The sequence below is a fragment of the Arvicola amphibius genome, chromosome 15 (genome assembly GCF_903992535.2).
Source record: "Arvicola amphibius chromosome 15, mArvAmp1.2, whole genome shotgun sequence".
NCBI classification, from domain to species: domain Eukaryota; kingdom Metazoa; phylum Chordata; class Mammalia; order Rodentia; family Cricetidae; genus Arvicola; species Arvicola amphibius.
Window position 1 is genome coordinate 54,314,463 of NC_052061.1, and position 20,564 is coordinate 54,335,026.

The 20,564-nt window shown below is 44.5% G+C and overlaps 1 protein-coding gene across 1 annotated transcript in view; it reads left to right on the forward strand.

The window, feature by feature from the left end:
• Window positions 1-20,564, forward strand: part of Itgb1 (integrin subunit beta 1) — a 43,210-nt gene that overhangs the window by 7,082 nt on the left and 15,564 nt on the right. The window contains exons 2-7 of the mRNA XM_038312858.1: window positions 10,003-10,069; window positions 11,621-11,706; window positions 14,653-14,875; window positions 17,026-17,196; window positions 17,843-18,081; window positions 20,004-20,159. Of these exons, the coding sequence (XP_038168786.1) occupies window positions 10,003-10,069; window positions 11,621-11,706; window positions 14,653-14,875; window positions 17,026-17,196; window positions 17,843-18,081; window positions 20,004-20,159 (942 nt within the window). The remainder of the gene's footprint in view (window positions 1-10,002; window positions 10,070-11,620; window positions 11,707-14,652; window positions 14,876-17,025; window positions 17,197-17,842; window positions 18,082-20,003; window positions 20,160-20,564) is intronic.

Below are 20,564 nucleotides of genomic sequence, written 5' to 3' on the forward strand. Positions count from 1 at the left end.
ACTGGAAGAGGGTGTTGGGAATCTCTGGGTCCTGGAATTACAGATGACCTTAAGCTGCCAGGTGTGGTTGCTGGGAACAGGACCTGGGTCCACTGCAAGAGCAGCAAATGCTCTTATGCACTGCGCCTTCATTTTCTCCAGCCCCCAGGTAGTTAACTTTTGCCAGGATTTCTTCACACACATTTGGGAACAAAGTAAATTTTGTCAACTGAAGCATTGGGTAACTTACATTTTCCCCATTCATAGGGAAAAACAGAAGAACAACAGACAAAAAGAGAAAGAAAAGTTTGCACCAAGGGAGAGCTTACTGGATTAGTTTGGAAAGTCTCATTTGCTAGGTAATGAAGTCTTTTGATAGCAGATGGTGCTGGGAAGGGACTGGCGTTCATAGTTTGGCTTAATAACTTTTCTTAAAATGTTTTATTTTCAAATTCATCCTTTGGCAGTCACTGGGTTTACTTTTCAGTGTGTGATTTGAATTGGATGCTTGTCCATGGGGCTGCCCTTCTTATGTGGGGTAGAGATGGTGTCAGTTATCTGTTGAGTCACCATACATTCCGTCACCTTTGCTCTTCCTTTCCTTTGCTAGTTTGTGTTTTGTGGGACATCTCAGGTTTGATCTCCTTTTGCTGATTTTATTCTTGGAGTTACAGAACTAGCCTTAAACTTACAGAAATCCTCTTACTTCAGCCTCAAAATACTGGGATCATAGGCATGGACCACTGCTCTGCTGCAAACAGCAGCATTCATTGTTAGAGTGTGTTAGGCTCAGACAAATGTTTATTGGTTAGAAAGGGTTTTCATTGAGTTCTTCCGTCTTGTCTGAAGTCAGAGTAGAGTCCTGGCTGGTGTTTAGGAGGCACTCTAATGAGACTCTTGTGCACTTGCAGGCTGGTAGGCTGCAGTTGGGCGCTATCAACATCCAATTTTGGATCACTGAACCTCTTCTTTTCTGTCCTTGTTTTCTCCTTCCTTGTGCTTTTTAATAATTTTTGTTTGCTTGCTTGCTTGCTTGAGACTGGGTTTCTCTTTGTAGCTCTGGCTGTCCTTGAGCTTGCTTTGTAGAACAGGCTGGTCTCGAACTCACAGAGATCCACTTGCCTCTGCCTCCTGAGTGCTGGAATTAAAGGTGTGTGCCACCACTCCTGGCTCTTTTTGCTAAATTTGGTTAATACTTAATTTGTTCTCGTTATTAGTATTTGGGTCAATGACTGACTCCCTAGCCACCACCACACCTCTTTCTGTCAGACAGAAAAGGTTGAGTTTAATTGTTCCTCTCACAAGAGAAAAGTTATCTTGCCATGGTCTGACTTCATCTCCACTTCTCACCCTCAGGTGACTGGAGCTCAAAAGGTTGGTTTCTCTTTTGTCAAGGTCTTTCCATTTTATTGTTGTCCGTGGGTGACAGTAGAAGGAACCATGTGTTCATTCCTAGAGTCTTAGTTTCCTGGGTTATTTTTCTTGAGTATTGATTTTTTTATGTATTAAAATGTTATTGACCTATTTATTTCCTTCCCTCCCTCCCTCCCTCCCTCCCTCCCTCCCTCCCTCCCTCCCTCCCTCCCTCCCTCCCTCCCTCCCTCCCTCCCTCTCTCTCTCCTTCCCTCTCTCCCTCCCTCTCTCCCTCCCTCCCTCCCTATTTATCTATCATCCATCTATCTATCTATCTATCATCTATCTATCTATCATCTATCTATCTATCTATTTATCATCTATCTCTCTCTCTCTATCATCTATCTATCTATCTATCTATCTATCTATCTATCTATCTATCTATCTATCTATCTATCTAATCTATCATTTATTTGTTTTGGAAAGATAGTGTCTCACTCTGTAGCTCTGACTGGTCCGGAACTCCCTATATAGTCCATGTTGACCTCAGACTCAGATATTCATGTTCCTCGGCCTCCCGACGCTGGGGTAAAAGATGCCCAGCTCTTTCAACCTCTTTAAAAAGCAGATACAGGGAATCATGGCATAGCATGCAGGAGACACTTATGACACACCTACATATAAGTAGCGTATTTTCTACTGTTAGGGTAAAAAGGTTTAAAAATGGTATGCTATAACAAAGGAAGTATTAGAATAATATAAATCTTTAGCCTTTTATATTGGAAATTTAATTTTGTTAAGACCTTGGGCTTTGGGATTTGGAGTCTTTTTGAGCCAGGCACATATTAGGTATGCACTGTTTTCTCAGTTGGTTAATTCTTTGGAAAGAGTACAGCTGTGCCCATATTACACTAATATTTCCTAGTGAGAAACAATCTGGTGGAGACGTGATCGTGGGGATTGTGGGGATTGAGCACAGGGCCTTGCACCTGCCAGGCTAGTGCTCTACCACCGAGCTTTATCTCCAGCTGTCGGGTGCTCCATTTTCTGTGAATTGGCTTACACGTACCTTGTGGAGGCCACAGTTTGACAGAGGGTGTCTTCGTCAATTCTCCTCCACCTTATTCTTTGGAGACAGGATCTCTCACTGATCTTGGAACTCAGATTTGGCTGTGTTGCCTGAATGACCCCCTGGGATTTCCTTGCCTCTGCTTGTCCACTCCCCATGTTAGGATTATAGGCATACTGTTGACACCAGCTTTTTACATGGGTACTAGGGATTTGAATTGAGGTCCTCATACATACAGCAAGGAACTTTGCTGACTGAGACATTTTCTTATTTTTAAAGTAATTTCTTCCAAAAGAATAATGAATTTTTACAAAGATACTATAGGTTGAGAATCTCTAATGGCTGAGGATGTAAATCTCTGAATGTCACCATGGCACAAATGAAAAATTCTGCATCTGGTGTCCCTTCAGGGGTCAGTGGTGTGCGGGTACACTTCATATACGATAGCATACCTTCAGGCGTGTGTGTAAGGTACTTATTAAGCTTAAGAGAGTTGTATCTTTGTGGACTCCAGGACAACTAGCGTTACAAGGTATTTCTAAGATATGTCACTTCTCACATGCAGCTGTTCCAAGTCTGAGAAAAGTCCGGCACTTTTGGCCCCCATGCAGTTTGGGTAAGGGATGCTCACTATGTATACATCAAGCTTTAAACCATTTTGTCTGTAAATAGAAAAGCAGTGCACGCCTTTAATCCCAGAATGTGGGAGGCAGGGGAAAGCAGATCTCTGAGTCTGAGGCCAGCCTGGTCTACACAGAGAGTTCCAGGCTGCACAGTGAGACCCTGCTTTAAGAAGAAAAAAAAAAAGGAAATACCAACCGAGTTATTTACATTTTATTAAAAATGTAGTAAATAGTGTTTAAAAGTTCAGAAAGGCTTAACTTTGAATAAAGAGTTTACTCTGAAAATTAAAGCAGTTGCATAAATGTGGGCTGATTCTTACTAAATGGATTATTTGTAAGCTATCCTTAATATTTTGCTCAGGAATGAATTATGCCACCTTAGATAAAATTAAATATGGTTAAAAAAATCTAAGCTTGAGATGCATTTGTGGGAACAGGACACAAAACTGGTATCTATTTGGAGATTAAAATGAGCTGTTGCCCGCTATTCACTGTGAATGTTTAATAAATAAACTCACAGAGCAACATCATACGCTTTTTCCATTTCTGTGTTCTGAATCAGTTCTAACTCTAGACGGATGTCCATTCTTTTAAAATAGTGGCTAAGTAGCTCTTCAGAGATGTCAAGTCCTAGCTCCTGGGTCCAGGAGTCATGTGACAGTTTCATCTGTGCAGTTACTTAACCTTCTGAGGTTTGGGTTTCTCGTCTGTAAAGCGGAGATGGTCTCATTTCTTTCCGTACTCCTGAGTAATGTCAGAGAACAAGGTCATATAATTTGATACAGTCAGCAAAACATTTTGAGCATTATCTTTTTTTGATATTATAATCATAGCATTTTCCCCTTCTCTTACTTCCATCCAAACTCTCCCATATACCATTTCCCATTCTCCTTCAAATTTATGGCTTTTTTATTGATTGTTACAGAATGCATATATGTATAATATATATGCATATAATCTTAAATATAACCTGTATAATGTTACATGTATGTATACTTTCAGTGCTGATTGTTTAGCATTGGACAGCCAATGGGTGTACGCTTACCTGGGAAGACTACCTCTCCTGCTCCTAGCTCTCGTCAGTTGCCTATAGTTCTGGGCTTTTCTCTGTCCAGTTTGGCATGTCCATTGGTGTCATCCTTGAGCATGCATGTGTGTAGCTTCTGATGTTACTAGGAGACACAGTCTGGCAGCAAACTCTCTGATATTCCTGCTCTTACTTTGTTTCTGCTGCCTCTTCTTCAATGTTCCCTGATTTGGGTGAGTGTTTTGTAGACGTATCTGATGGGACTGGTCTCCACAACTTTGTCTTTTGGTTTGTTGTTTTCTGTAGTGGTCTCTGTTGCAGAGGTTAGTTTCCTCAGTGAGGGGTGAGTTCTACACTTACCTGCGTGTACAGGGACAGATGTTTGTAGTTGTTCTTAGGGATGGTGCTGGTTAGTAAATTAGAGGTTGTGACTTCTCCAATAACCATGTGCTAGTGAATGGCTTCACCACCCCTGAACGGTTAGCTAGGTTTGCAGAACCAGGCATGGTTTTCCTCTTGTTGATCTGGTGTTAAGTTCGGTTAGAGGACTGCTGGTTACTGCCAGGGTATGCATGCCACTTCTGCACCAGAGTTATTGTGCTGTTCTGTTGTGGTTCATAGGCATCATAGTCGAGCAGGATTGTTGTTGCCTCTCTTTTGGAAGCTTGCATGGTGCCTTTTGGGACCAGGAAAGCTAGTCCTCAGGGTGGGGACATTCAGGTTGAGCATTATCTTTGAGCTAGGAACTTGGTGCTGTATCTGTCACGAACATCTTGTTCTCTTGGAAGATCTGAGGGTTACAGTCGTTACAGATGACAGAATGTTAGAATGTGACTTTATAAGTTAGGGTGTGCAGTGGATGTTGGGCCCACAGCTCCGCTCTGTAATGCTATTGTCCATTTCCTCTGTCCTCTGTTGTCCTGGTTTCCTACTTGAGAAGTATCTCTGCTGTGGTGAAAGGCCGTGTGCTTATCGAGGTGGTACATGCCTGATAGTCTGGGTGACTGCCCTGCTCCGTGTGTCTTCTCCCTTTCCATGCCTTTGCCACTTTATGGCGGCCTCAGCTCTCTTGTTCCCGGGCCTTCACGGCATCATCATTCATTCCAGTTACCTGAGCAGTGACCTCTGACGGATCTCCAACCCCAGCCTTGTAGCAGGCTCTCTTCTGGGCCTCCAGCCAGTTCTCAAATCATGACCTGGAGACTTACTATTAATTATGAATGCTCAGCCTTAGCTCATGCTTGTCCCACCAGCTCTTAATGACTTAAACTAACCTGTTTCTCTTCACCTGTTTTGCCTCAGGACCTTTACCCTCCTTCATTCTGTATGTCTTACTTTCACTGCTTCTTGTGTCTGGCTGGCTGGGGGTGGAGCTTTGAGGTTTCAAGTGCTCCAGCCAGGCCCAGTGTCTTTCTCTTCCTGCTGCCTGCAGATCCAGATGTAGAACTCTCAGCTCCTCTCCAGCACCATGTCTGTTTGTGTGCCACTGCTCCCACCGTGATGACTAAATGGACAAATGATTTTTCTGGTGGAGGACAGTGTTGGTTACTTTGCTGTTGCTGTGACAAAATGCCATGACCAAGAACCTAAGGAAGAGTTTGTTTTGACTCAGGGTTTTAGGAGAGAGAGTAAGAGTCCATCATGCCAGGGTGGCACAACAGTAAGCAGTAGGCATGGCAGTGTCTCTGTGTAGCTTTGGAGCCTGTCCTGGAACTCACTCTGTAGACCAGGCTGGGATTAAAGGTATACACCACCTCCACTCAACAAATGACCTTTTTTTTTTTTTTTTGAATGTTTAGAATTGTATCACACATAGGCTGTGATAAAGACCTTGAAAAACTGTCTTGTTGTTGTAGAGGAAGTATTGGTAAAAAAATACCCTTAAGGTTTTTAATGTTTATGTGTGTATACTAATACATACAAACAATAAATCGAAACTACACAGGTGAGACATTCTCTTAATCCTTTGAGTAAAGAGCTTAGCATCTCAAAGAAGGGCAATTATCTGATAGGAAAAATTATAACTTGGAGCTGGAGTACCTCTGCTTTGCCATCATGAACTATAACCCTCTGAAACCTTAAGCCCAGAATAAAGGAATACATGGTGACACTCTTAACTTTGCATTGACTGAAGTAGTCTGCTAAGTAAGTATCTAAAAGATAATTAGTGCTTTGTTTCTCCATTTGGAAGGATTAACCTAATGGTCACAAAGCTGATTGATAGGTCTTGTATAGAGGAGGCTGTACTGGTTGCTTTTTTCCAATTCGACACAAACCTAGATAAACCTACAGGGAATTTTGATTGGATGGATGCTCCCATCAGATTGTTCCCCGTGTAGGGGCATTTTCTTGATTAGTGATTGTTGTGGATGGGCCTAGCCCACTGTCTGTGGGGTGCCTCTCCTGGACAGGTGGTCGTGTGGTGTAAGAAATCAGACTGAGCAAGCTATGAAGAGCAAGCCCGAGAGCAGCAGTCTTCCGTGGTCTCTGCTTCAGTTCCTGTCTTTCCTGCCCTTCTCTCCTTAAGTTTCCTTTGGTCATGGTCTTTCACCCAGCAGTAGAAACCTCAGTAGAACAGTGGGCAGTAAATGACTGTTAAGAGGGAAGAAGAAGGCTCGGGATAATTTGCCTCTGAACTGCAGCATCTCACCATCCACGGTTGTTGAAGTTGTAAGCAGTGTCTCAGAAGCTTCAGTTTGCACTGCAGCTTCTTTCTGGAGACGTTAGCCACACGCATTCTCTTCACGGAAATGGTTCCTGTGTTGTAATTGTCTGCATTTTTGTCTATGAACTGTTAGTTCCTCCAGGCATTTGTATTTTAGGGAGGACACAAAACTTACATGGCAGTCTGGAGAAGGACCCTCAAGGATGAGGAGAGCAAGCCAGTGGCGTCCAGGGGAGGACATGGGAAGGGAGTGTCCTACTTACCATTCTGTTGCTGTGAGAAAGCACCGACCCAAAGCAGTCTGGGGAAGGGTTTACCATGTAGTCAAGGACGGGGCCTGAGACGATATCCTTCCCAGGATTAGTCCCTGTGTGGTCAGGAGTATCTGTCAGCTGCAGTAGTTTCAGGAGACAAAATGTAAACCAGGCCAGGTAAAAACCTTTGTCTAAGAGAAAAGCAGACGAAGGGTTAGGACCATGATTTGTCTTCAGTGAGATACCATTGATAGGGAACCTGTAAGCCCTTTCCTCAACATAAGGGTCACCTGCTGAATAGGCCTTGCTACTCCAAGCTCATGGCTTTAGGCCTGGGAAGGAGGACATCTGCGTGAACTCTGACACAGTCTATCTCAAGCTTCCCCCACTCCGCCTCACTTGGTCCAGATGCCGGCTGTGCTGACTCCCTCAGGGTCACTCTCAGTGTGGTCTCAGTCTTATGCTCCCTGTCGTTCTTCCCTCCCTCCCTCCCTCCCTCCCCCTCTCCCCTCCCTCTTTTTTTTTTTTTTGTGCCTGTCCTGGAACTTATTCTGTAGACCAGGCTGGCCTCAAACTCACAGAGATCCATCTGCCTCTGCCTCCCGGGTGCTGGGATTAAAGGTGTGCGCCACCACCACCCAGTTCTCTTCTCTTCTCTTCTCTTCTCTTCTCTTCTCTTCTCTTCTCTTCTCTTCTCTTCTCTTCTCTTCCTTTCTTTCTTTAAATATTTTATTTATTTATTATGTATTCAGTGTTTCTCCTGCATGTATGCCTGCAGGCCAGAAGGGGGCACCAGATCTCATTACTAATGGTTGTGAACCACCACCTGGTTATTGGGAATTGAACTCAGAACCTCAGCTGATCCATCTCTCCAGCCTGGCACTTGCTCTTTCTAGTTACTATCATTGTTCCTAGAGCCCTGCTGGATTCTTACTACTTCCTGTCTCTAAAACCCAGCCTTTATGAACGCCACCAAGCAACAACAGCGCCTCTGTTTCTTGCTAGTTTACAGGAGAGTTGATAACTGTCTCCAAGCTGTGTCCAGAGCTGTCCTTGTTCTCTCAGCTGTTCTCGAGCATTTGAGCTTTGTTTTGCTTGCTTCTGGGCTTGGCACACTTCCAGAGGGCCTTAGTAGTTCTTTGAACTACCAGGATTTGTAGAAGTAGAGGGCTGTGGAACTTACAGTAATGCTTTAAAGTGCAGCATCTTGAAAGCATCCTTCATTGGATAGTAGCATGCCTCTCTGACTTGTATGGTATGTTGAAAGATTTCTCAAGGCTGGCCAGCAAGTATGAAGTAGCCGGAAGGAATACATTGTCCTAATACAGGTGCTGTGATCATCCACTTCAGGAGTGACGTGTTCTCTGCTCTTAGTCACCAGCGACAGTGGTTGATTTGAGAATTGCGTTGACTTTAGAGAAACATTAGAACATCATGCTTTTTTGACACTCAGGTTTTAGTCAGCACTTGGATGCAGTCCCAAGCCATTGTGCAACCTGTCAGCTCCAGGAGGGACTCATTTCCTGGAGTAAGCTGATTGCAGGTGGATGACTCCCCCCTCGTGTCTCTGGGAAGTCTGCATGAGCAGAGGAGCAGACGTGTTCATCCCAGGGTTAGGACCACGTCTCATGGAGCAGTAATATGCCTGTCTTCACTCCTCGTGTGAAGGGGCCGTGACCAGAACAGAAAGTTTTCTGTGCTTTGGGAAGAGTTGTGTGATATAAGGGCTTGAGGATGAAGAGCTTTAATGTGGAATTTAGAGAACTTTTCTTTTTTAGACAAGGCCTTGAACTTGCTAAGTAGGGAAGGGTGATGACCTTGTACTTCTGATCCTCCTGCTGCTACCTTCCTGGTGTCTCTTTCTGTCTCTCAAGACCATGATTTTACTGTGTAAACCAGACTGGCCTTGAACTCATGGTAATCCTCCTGTTTCTGCCTCTTCCATTCTGGAATTATTTCCGTGCCAACATTCCTTGCTCCCCTTTCATTCTGTAGGTAACACAGATGCATGTGCATGTCTAGTAGACTGGAGGTGTCCATGGAGAGTGGGCAGTTAAGGTGTTAGCCGAGCAGTCTCTGACCTCAGCCATCTTTGAGCATACTTGATTAGGGATGAATCGTGGAACTGAAAACATTGGTTCACTAGAAGTAGAGGTAATAATTAGAAGTTGCCTGTTTAATGTATAGAATATTACCCGAGCCGCCCCCACCCCCACTACCACCCCCACCCCCCCGAGATTCTGAAGGACATTACAGAGTCTGGATCTATAGTGAGGTCGTTTGTTGTTATGGAAAGTTGAGGGAAACAAGCTGAATATTTTACCATTCCATGCATAGTTGGTTTTCTTGCAAAAGAAAAATATTACAAGAAAGCAAACCAAGCAGTTGAGTCAGAGTCTTGCATATGAAGCTGTGTTTTAGCCTGAGAAGTAAGAACTGTAGAGGAGATGTCAGTGTGTAGATGGCTGATTCAGCTCTGGGAAGTACCCTAGCTCCGAGGGGACTGCGCCTCTGGGTGTTCCTGTTGGACTGAGCCCCAGGGACGTTCTGCAGGATAAGCTGCCATAGCTTTGTGGTCTTAGGACTGCTAGCTTGGTTTCTTTAGGACATGTGCATTATTATTATTATTATTATTATTATTATTATTATTATTTTCCTTCAAGATGGGGTTTCTTCGCGTAGCCCTGCTTGTCCTGGAATTAGCTCTGTAGACCAGGCTAGCCACGAATTCATAGAGATCTACCTGTCCCTGCTTCCCAAGTGCTGGGATTAAAGGCATGCGCCACCGCTGCCTGGCTTGATGTGTAATTTTGTGATAATTTAATTGAATACTGAGACATTTCATAGAGAAGACAGGAACACATTCTGAAAGTGTGGGGTGAAGTGTTAGAATAGTGGGGTGAATGGTATGGTGAGCACGGGACGAAAGGCAGATGGCAGTGTGAAGAAGTTTGGAGAGGAGAAAGAAGGGAAGGTTGAACACAATTCACCTGATATTTTCTCTCAGTAATGATACACACTTTCTGTTATAGATGAATTTGCAACTGGCTTTCTGGATTGGATTCATCAGCTTGATTTGTTCCGTATTTGGCCAAACAGGTAAAAAAAAAATTGTTTTTCTTGTAATCTTTTTATTTCAGTGTCTTGAATCAATAATCTTTGGTCAGTCAGGTTCCTGGGGGAGTGGGGTGGGAAGACAGCCCTCCCCTGGATCACACTTTTCCTGAAGTTCTGTAGCTCGCTGCCTCACCATGAGTGAGGGGCAGAGGTTTCCAAGGCTTGTTAGCGCCAGCTAATCACCCCTCCTTTCCATGTGAGGAGAGCGAGATCCCAGATGACGTGTGTCTTAGACCATACAGCCCCTGGAGAGTGTGAGGGTGCAGAGGGGACCAGAATGACGGTGGAGGCGTGCAGTATGTTCACACGTACAGTGGTGGGTTATGACGTGTCCGTTGGCATCTAAACAACCGAAGCTAGGTGGAGCGTAGTGACACACGCCGTAATCCCAGCACTTGGGAGGCAGAGACATTTAGGAGGATCATGAGTTTTAGGCTAGCCTGGACTAGACACAATATCCTCCGCCCCCCAATTTACAAAATCCAAAGGGTTGGGGTTATGGTTCAGTCAAAGCTCTAGGTTCTGAGCATGCAAAAAAAAGAAAAAAAGAAAAAGAAAACCCAGGAGCAGTTTACTTTGTAGAAGAAACTTGTTCTGTGATCAAGAAGTCTCGAATATTGTCAGTGTATCTGTAAGTGTGCAGCAAGCTGAAGACATTGTAATTTCTTCTGGCCACCATCTACATCTGGAATAATGGACACCTGGTTCTACCGTCTAAATCTCAAAGACAAACAAACAAGCAAAAAAACCCACAGTAAATAGAATAGTTAGAATGATCTGAGCTCAGGATGGTCATGTGACGATGATGAAAGATAGTGAATAGAAAACTTGATACATAGGATACATAAAATAAACAACCACCCCGGAACCTGTATCCCAAGGACCACACCTAAACATTGTTAGAGGGGTTTTCTTTCAGTGCGTAGACTGTGGAGATCTCTAGTTCTTTTTTTTAATTCAAGCATAGTTTATACTCTAATCAGAAAAGATAAACTAGAGATAATCTAATCTTACTAGTGTTTACTACAAGAAAGATGCTTCAGTTTAGATTGAGTCAAAGAAATGTAAACTCAAGGGGTTATGGGTCAGATGAAAATGGACTTGGAGTTATTTAATGTACTAAAAGTGGAGTGGCCTCCCGGAAGATGCTTTTGTGGTGTGGGTGTGGGATTGTAAGGCATAGGAAAAGACAAAACCTGACCTAGGTATAAGCAGGACATCATAACCATTGGGAGTGATACGTTCTGAAATCACACTTTTACCAGAATGGTCCACTGCTGTATAGCTAGGCTAATGGTGCCTAGTTAGTCTGTCATACAGAGAACAAGATGACTGCCCATTGGTGACTCTCAGTGTCAAAGGGGATTCCTTTAGATTTTCTTTGGACTGGCCCCTTGTAGCTTGGTAACTAGGCTGGAGTGTCCATGTTTAACACGTATCTTTATCTGCATTACCACCTGTCTCTGTCTTTCATTGTGATCCATTCATTTTTTTCTTTGAAACTTTAAAATTGTCTTTTTTTGTTTTTAACAGATAAAAATAGATGTTTAAAAGCAAATGCCAAATCTTGTGGAGAATGTATACAAGCAGGGCCAAATTGTGGGTGGTGTACAAATACGGTAAGATTTCTGATACTGTTCAGTTTATTCTCTGATTTTTGAGCTTCACTCCGAGCTTCATCTTTGGGAAGTTCCTGATAAGATGCACATTTGAATCAGTGTTGATTGAGTAGTGTGTGTTGGTCAGACTGTGCTGTGGACAAAGCACCCACTAGACACGTGTCTTAACTTTCTGTTGCTGTGACAACACCATCATCAGGGCAACTTATAAAACAAACAAACAAAATATTTAATTTGGGGTTTCACAGCAGTGTAGATTGACATTTATGCCCTGCCCAATCCCTAGCTGTTCAGTTCCAAAGAAACACAGAGGCTTATGTTAATTATAATCTGCTTGGTCTATTGCTCAGGCTTATTGCTATCTAGCTCTAATAACTTAAATTAACCCAAAATTCTTGTCTGTGTTTAGTCACATGGCTTGGTACCTGTTATCAGTGAGGCCTTTCATCAGGCTTCCTCTGCGGCTGGCTGGTGACTGACTCTCTTTCCTCTTCCCAGGGTTCTCCTAGTCTGGTTGCCCCACCTATACTCCCTGCCTGGCTACTGGCCAATCAGCACTTTAATAAGCCAATACGAGTGATAAATCTTTACAGTGTACAAGAGCATTATCCCCCAGCACAGCACTGTTAGTCCATGCCCATCAGAGCAGTGAGCAGGCAGCAGGCAGGCACTGGAGCAGTAGCTGGGAGCTCACGTCTTGATCCCCAGCATGAGGCAGAGAGCTAACTGGGAATGGTGTGGGCTTTTTGAACTTCAAAACGTAGCCCAGTGAAAGGAAGTAAAAGCAAATTCGAGGTCAGGATTTTGCATTTGCATTTATTTCCTTTAAAGATTTTGTACTTTGCCTGACGTGGTGGTCCCCTATAGACAGCTTACTAAAACTGCAGCGAATCAATTTGAGGTTATGCTAGGGTTGTTGTGTATGTCTTCCCTCAGGTGCTTGTACCCAAAAAGCCTAACTGACCAGATGTCAGCTATGACGTAGGATCTGACAAGTGAAAGATACAATGAGAAGTGTTTGTTTTATTTCAGAATTTTTCTCATGGTGTTGTCCTCCTACAAGTGGCATGCTGGGGTGAATTGGGGAAATTTAGGAAATGCTGGCGGAAGCTCTGGCTCTATAGCTCATGCTTTACCAGGCTGCAGTTAGAAGTGGAGGATTAGAAAGGCAGGTTCACTTCACAGGCTCTGTTGACTGGCAGCTGCCGACACCATCAGCATCCATTTTATGGACCTAAGTTTATCTATAGTTGAAACTTACCTAACCAGAGTTGCATACTTTAGCTTCTGAAATCTGGGGCGTAACTTCTCAGTTATTAAAGGTTCTTGTGGAAAGTGTTCAGTGGGATTTTATTTGAGGTTTATGAGGCTCCCTGGATTGGTTAAGTACTTGGAAATGGAGAATTCCCTAGGAGCTTGTACTTTGTTCAGTTTGAGATTTGATAGTAAGTAAAATATTTCAGTTTTGACCCTAGCCCTGGGTGTATAAATGATCTTGCTGTGTTACATTGCCTTTGTTGTGTATGTGTGCACATTCACGTGTATGTGCTGGAGGTGAGAGCAAATAGCAGTGTTTTGTGTTGCTTTCCAGCTCCTTTTCTTTTCTTTTTAAAAGGTTTGTCTGTTATGGATACATTGTTCCTCCTCCATGCTGTAAGAGATCTCATTACAGATGGTTGTGAACTACCATGTAATTGCTGGGAATTGAACTCAGGACCTCTGGAAGAGTAGCCAGTGCTCTTAACCACTGAACCATCTCTCCAGCCCCTTCTAACTTATTTTTTAGTGACAGGATCTCTTACTCAACCTGGAGCTTGCTGTTTCAGCTAGCCTGGCTGAGCACTGGGTTCCAAAGTGGATCCAAGAACCCACTGTTCTGTCCTCCATGACTGGGAGCCAGGGTTACAGATGCTCACTGCCACGTGGATGCTAGGTCAGAACTGAGGTTCTCCTGCTTGTATGGCAAGCACTTTACCCACTAAACCATCTCCTGGTCCCCACCTTGGTTTTTGTGTATTTACTCATAGAGTATTAGGCCCTTTAAAAGAGGTCAAGGTAAAATATTAAAATCTGGGGCTGGAGAGAGCCCTGGAGACGAGCACTGTCTGCTCTCCAAGAAGACACAAGCTCTATGCTCAGCACCCACATGGTGGCTCAGTCACTCGGTAACTTCAGTACCAGGGGATGTGACACCCTCTTCTGGTCCTCACATGCAGTGCAGAAATGCACATGCGGGCAAAACAACTTTACAATACAAATAAAATAAAAATTAAGAAAACCAAAATCTCATTTAATAGCCAGCATTTAAAAAATTTCAGCCAGGCAGTGATGCACACCTTTAATCCCAGCACTCAGGAGGCAGAGACAGGATGGTCTCTGAGTTCAAAGATAGCCTGATCTACAGAGTAAATTCCAGGACAGGCTACAGAAGAAACGCTCTCTCTCTCTCTCTCTCTCTCTCTCTCTCTCTCTCTCTCTCTCTCTCTCTCTCTCTCTCTCTCAAAAAAAAAAATCAGTCAGGTAAATTTGTGGTATATTTTCTGTACATACACACAGACCATTATTGGTTGGGTTGTATTTAGGCTAATGTACTTTTCCTAAGCATCCTGTTGTTTACTGCTTTGCTGGGAAGAGTATGACATAACATTTATAAGGGAGAGGTTTGGAGGAGTGTCTGGCGGCTGTATCCACAATGAGGGCCTGTGACGCATGCTGAGAACCTAGGATATAGTTAGTGAGGACGCAGTCTGGACTTGAAAGGTGAGGATTTAAAACAGCACTCAGTCTGGGGAAGGATAGTACTTTCTCGGCATTGATTTTACCTGTTATGATATGAATGAAGGGAAAATTTTGTTAAAACCTAGAAATGAATGATTTTGTAATTTGTTTACATGCAATAATATATCAGAATGTTTTTGCTGATGTCATATTTTACCTATCACTTAGACATTTTTACAAGAAGGAATGCCTACTTCTGCGCGCTGTGATGATTTGGAAGCATTAAAAAAGAAGGGCTGCCAGCCAAGTGATATAGAAAACCCACGAGGCTCCCAGACTATAAAGAAAAATAAAAACGTCACCAACCGCAACAGAGGAACGGCAGAGAAGCTCCGGCCAGAGGACATAACTCAGATCCAACCACAGCAGCTGCTTCTGAAGCTGCGATCAGGTACCTGCACCCCCTTGAGTTTTCTTAGTAACTTTATACAAGTCTTTCCTCCAGGCTTGGAGGGCTCAGTTTTTGGAGGTTGGCTGGCTGGTACCCGAAGATATGGTGTAAGTTAAATTTTTAGCAGATATAACCTTTTTTTTTTTTTTTTTTTTTTTTTTTTTTTTTTTTTTTTTTTTTTTTTTTTTTTTTTTGTTTTGTTTTTGAGACAGGGTTTCTCTGTGTAGCCCTGACTGTCCCAGAACTCTCTCCGTAGACCAGGCTGGCCTCGTACCCACAGAGATCTCCCTGCCTCTGCCTCCCGAGCGCTGGGATTAAAGGCATGTGCCATCATCACAGCCCGGCAAACTGAGTTTTAAAAACAATAGCGTTCATTTGTCACTATAATTTTATAATGTGAAAGCAAAGTTCTAATGCGCGTACTTGTTTAGTACTACCTAAAGTTTTTATAGTTTTCATAGTTTTATAGTACCCATGCCTGTCCCAGGTCTGAAATAGACAGCCCTCTTTCTGCCTGTCGTCCTTCCATCCTCTTCGTGGTGCCCAGCTAACCTTCAGCCTAGGAGTAGACACTGCTATGGTTTGAATGTGAAATGTCCCACACGGGCTCACAGTGCTGCTTCCGGAGGTTGTGGAGCCTTCAGTTGGTGGGGCTTGGCTGGCAGAGTGGGTTTCTGTGGCTTTTGTCTTCCTGATTTGCCAAGCTATGGAGAGCTGCTTCCTCATGGTCCTACTGTTGAGGACAAACCTGCCCCAGCCTCTGTAGCCTCCCTGAAACTGAGCCAAAATAAATCCTTCTCCTCCTAAGCTGCTGTGCCAGTGTTAGGTCAGAGCAGGAGCAAAATCCGTAGTGAAGACTCCTGCTTCTCCAGCGGAGCGCCAGTCAGCTTGCACCGCAGACCTGCAGGCCTCATTAGCACAGCCCAAACTGCGTTTCATGTTCATCGCTATTATTTTAAAGCATGTCTTAGGTGTTTGTTTTGCCTGTATGAATGAATCCATGTGCCTGGTGCCTGTGGAGGTCAGAAGTCATGAGATCCCCTGGACTTCAGGATGGTTGTGAGCCGCCGTATGGGTGCTGGGAAGCAAACCTGAGTCACCTGTGCAATCAGCTGTGCTCGCTCTTCACCTCTGAACCCTCCCCATCCCACGTCATTACTTTCACATCTGCACTGGGGGAGCCTGTAAGAGGCTCTGTTCGCGGAACTCAGGAGCTCGTGACGTCACTCCTTGTTTTTCTCAGTTCCATCCTTTGCCTCTAGTTTCCTTTCTGTGCTTTCTTCCCCTCATCCCTCCGCATTTCTCTTAAGAGACGGTTTTCCCCTCCAGCTGCCGGCCAGGAGGCCGTGGAGACAAGACTGACGGTTTTCTCCCAGTCCTTCATCTTCTTCCTCGTTTGTAAGGGATTTGTTTTGTGTGCTGGAGACAGAACTTGGACCAGCGCTCCACCGCTGAGCTGTGTCAGCTCTGTGCTGGTGAGGGTCATGTGACATCTGTACCCCGAGCTTCCTCACCTTCGGTCCCTTTTCATCTCCTGCTGCTGATCTTCCAGTAGTGTCACTTCTATAACTCTAGAGTGACCTGGATTGCTACCCTCCTAAGTTTGCGTGTAATCAGCTTGTGCTTACAGGAGCAGCTTGTGAGATAAGAAAAAGCCGTTTGGCCTATAGTTTTAGAAGTTTCCTTCTGGGGGACTGGCCTGCTGCGCTGAGCTGGTGAGGTGATAGACACGTCACATGGGCATCTGGGAGGTGACGTTACAGCGAGGAGGTCATATGACTCCAGGGCACATCACTGTAACCCAAACCCCTGCTGGTCTCCACCTCTCAAAACTTTGAAGTACCTCCTGATAGTACGATACACGGCAGATCCAGACTATAGCGAGTTATTTTTCTTGTGCGTTACTCGTGGTGGGGGGCGTTGCCTTTATCATTTTTGCCTCCCTGAGTCTTGGTGTTAAGAGTAGTTTGTTAAATGAGATCAAGTGTGTGCCTGTCGAGGCTCTAACAGACGTCTTGGTTTTGTGAAAATTGTACACTCAAGACATATGCATTGAGCATATAAATTGAATTTATTTTTTATTCACTAATTTTTCTAATTTTATTTTGATTACTGGCCACCTAATTTTAATTTTGAATCTGTTTAATTAGGAGAACCACAGAAGTTTACATTAAAATTCAAAAGGGCTGAAGACTACCCCATTGACCTCTACTACCTTATGGATCTGTCCTACTCCATGAAAGATGATCTGGAGAATGTGAAGAGCCTCGGCACAGATCTGATGAATGAGATGAGGAGGATCACTTCGGACTTCCGCATCGGTAGGGGTGTTTGTAACGTCGTTTCGTGTGCGTGCATGTGTGTGTGCGTGCATGTGTGCGTGCGTGTGTGTGTGTGTGTGTGTGAGTGTCGTTTCGTGTGCATGCGTGCATGTGTGCGTGCGTGCGTGTGTGTGTGTGCGTGCGTGTGTATGGTCTTCTGCACACGTGCAGAGCAGGATGTTGAGTGTCTATCATTTCTGTCTTAGTCCCATGAGACATGGTTTATCACTTAAGCTAGGCTGATGGCCTGTGGTCTTCCTGTCTCTTCTTGCAACAGTGCTGGGACGCAGGCGTGTGTGACTGTACCTGACCTTTTACCTGGTGCTAGGATCTGAACTGATCCTCATCCTGTTTAGCAAGAGCTTTTGCCCACTGTGCAGTCTCTGCAGCCTCCACACTGGGCTTTAGAAGAAGCTGTTTGTTTAGAGTTGGTGAGATGGCTCAGTGTGGGTAAAGGTCCTGCCTCCAATCCTGATGATTGAATTCAGTCTCCAAAGCAACCTCCTGCAAGTTGTCCTCTGACCTCCCGACATGCACTGTGGTTTTTGTGTGCGTGCCCTCCCTAAATAAGTAACATCAGTTGAAAAGTGTTGTGAGTTTATTGGTCCCTGCCCATTCACCTACCTGAGTGCATTCTTTTCTTCAGGCTTCGGCTCATTTGTGGAGAAAACTGTGATGCCGTACATTAGCACCACCCCAGCGAAGCTCAGGAACCCCTGCACGAGTGAACAAAACTGCACCAGCCCCTTTAGCTACAAAAATGTGCTCAGTCTTACTGACAGAGGAGAGTTTTTCAATGAGCTTGTTGGTCAGCAGCGCATATCTGGAAACCTGGACTCCCCAGAAGGTGGCTTTGATGCTATCATGCAGGTCGCGGTGTGTGGAGTAAGTGATTCCTGCAGGAGACTCTTAGCATTATCTGCCATCACTTATTTTATGTGGGTTTTACTGAAAAAAGCAAAATGACCTTAGCTACTGTATTGTGAGATCGCCCCGGGGGAGTACTGATGTCAGTCTTTAAGTTCCCTTAAGTAGCCCTGCCGCTTTCTCAGCTGTCCCTCATCATTGTATCTTTATTTGAAACAGCCAGGGAGGTCACTCCTAACGAACAAAGGCCAGTTTGCTGTTCTTTCGAAACTGGAGCGTAGACTCTAGGTGGGTGGATTTTTGAGGAGGCTGAGGTGTCCTAACTCGGTGGCTCTGTATGGAGATGTCACTGATGGTGCCACTAGGAACTGTGAACATCCCGTGTGCAACTGTAGGAACCTTGCCTCTCACCATGTTCCTCAGCTCAGTGTTGTGCTCTGCTCTTCAGTCTAATAATAGAAGGAAAGAACTTTCAAAGGTCTGATTAAGCTATATGACAACTTAGGTTGTAATGAAAGTATAAACAGATGTTTGTGGTTTCATTGTAAGGTTTTCAGGGATAGAAAGCCTAGTTCCGTTGGACTAGGGACCACTATCTATTTATGATCCATGAATATTCCTGATTTTTTTTTCTTTTTTGAGACCTGGTCTTGCTGTGTACCCCAGGCTACCTTTGAACTTGTAGAGATGCTTTTTTCTCTGCCACCTGAGTCCTGGGGTTACAGGTGTGCTCTACCACCCAGGCTGTCGAGTTAATGAGAACTGAGGCTGAGAGTAGAAGGCATTGTTCTGTCAGGAAAGCTGGTCTGGAGTGCGTGGTGTGGAGGGAGGGCAACAGCAGACAGCTCTCAGGGCAGTGGTAAGGGCCATCGCGGTGACCTGTGTGGAGTGCACATACTCTTGCCTTGCCTGTGGAGCGCCTGTGACCTAAAACGCAGCGTTCCAGGTCTCCGCTCTCTGAAAAGCCGCTTCCTGCTGTGCCTCTGCTTCCATCAGCAGTGAAACTGATCATACACCTACCCCACTCCACCTCCCAGCTGCGCTGTCTCTCTGCATGTAGGGACAGAGGAGCAGGTAACCCTCCTTTGAAAGATGATCAGAATCAAGAAACTTAATTTTGGTCTGGCAGTGGTGGTGCATGCCTTTAATCCCAGCACTCAGGAGGCAGAGGAAGGTGAATCTCTGTTAGTTCGCGGCCAACCTGGTCTATAGACCAGGACAGCCATGACTACACAAAGAAACCCTGTCTCAAATAAATAAACAAACAAAAAGGAATAAAGAAAAAAGAAAGAATTTCTACCTTTAAATAATTTACAAACATACTGAGTCAGTTTAAATTTAGGAAAAAAATGTAACTTTCCCATAATAGAAGAGGATTTTCATGTTACTTAAATTATTTGTTGAATAATCTAGTGATATTACACAGCTGAACTGATTTCATGAGCTAGAATGAAGGGATTTAAAGTTGGGACAAGTTCTTTGACAAATTTTCCTAATAAGGAAGGCAGGCATGGTTGCACAAGTTTATAATCTCAGCATTTGGGAGTTCAAGGCCAGCCTCAGCTATGTAAGTTTGAGGCTAGCATAGGCTGCATAAAGGCTAATGTAGAGGAGAGGGCCGATAAAGGAAGCATATAGCATAGTAGACAGTGGGGATGCACTGCGGGGTGGGTGGGACTAGGACCGGGAGGTGTAGATGCTGTCCCCTGTGTGTTCATCAGTACTCGGTACCCGCAGTATTGGCAGGCTTGTAAGATGTCGTGTGGATGCTGCTAAGTGCTGGAGGAGGGTCAGGGAGGCTGTCTGCACTCACAGCAGCGCTGGACAAGAAAGGCAGTGATACAGAATTAGGTGAAAAGTGCAGTTGCAGCTTTTGAGCCTGAAGGATTTATGTTGAGTTGCTATGAGCAGTGTCTACAGTTGACCTCTCTATCTTCAAGTCGCTGATTGGCTGGAGGAATGTCACGCGACTGCTGGTGTTTTCTACGGATGCTGGCTTTCACTTTGCTGGAGATGGGAAACTTGGTGGCATTGTGTTACCAAACGATGGGCAGTGTCACCTGGAAAACAACGTCTACACAATGAGCCATTATTACGTAAGTACTCAAGCCCTCACCTGGTTCTGAGCACGCGGGACAGTGGGTTTGCAGCTTTCTTATTTTGGTAAGTGGGCCCTGTTGACCACCTGCATAGCTGCATTGCTGTTTGCGAAACTCTGGCATTGTGCTGTGCTGTGTGAGTGACGGGTGCTGAGACCCATCTGGCTCCTCGCTTGCATACATCATTTGGCAGCTTCCTGGTCATATTTCTAAATGCACAATTTCACTAGGCTTACCTCTCTATCTTATGTATATCACATTTAATGTACATAGATTGTCTCACATCTAAAATGTCTTAAAATGGGGTTGGAGGGATGGCTCAGCAGTTAAGAGCACTGGCTGCTCTTCCAGAGGACCCAGGTTCAATTCCCAGCACCTACGTGGCAGCTCACAGTTGTCTGT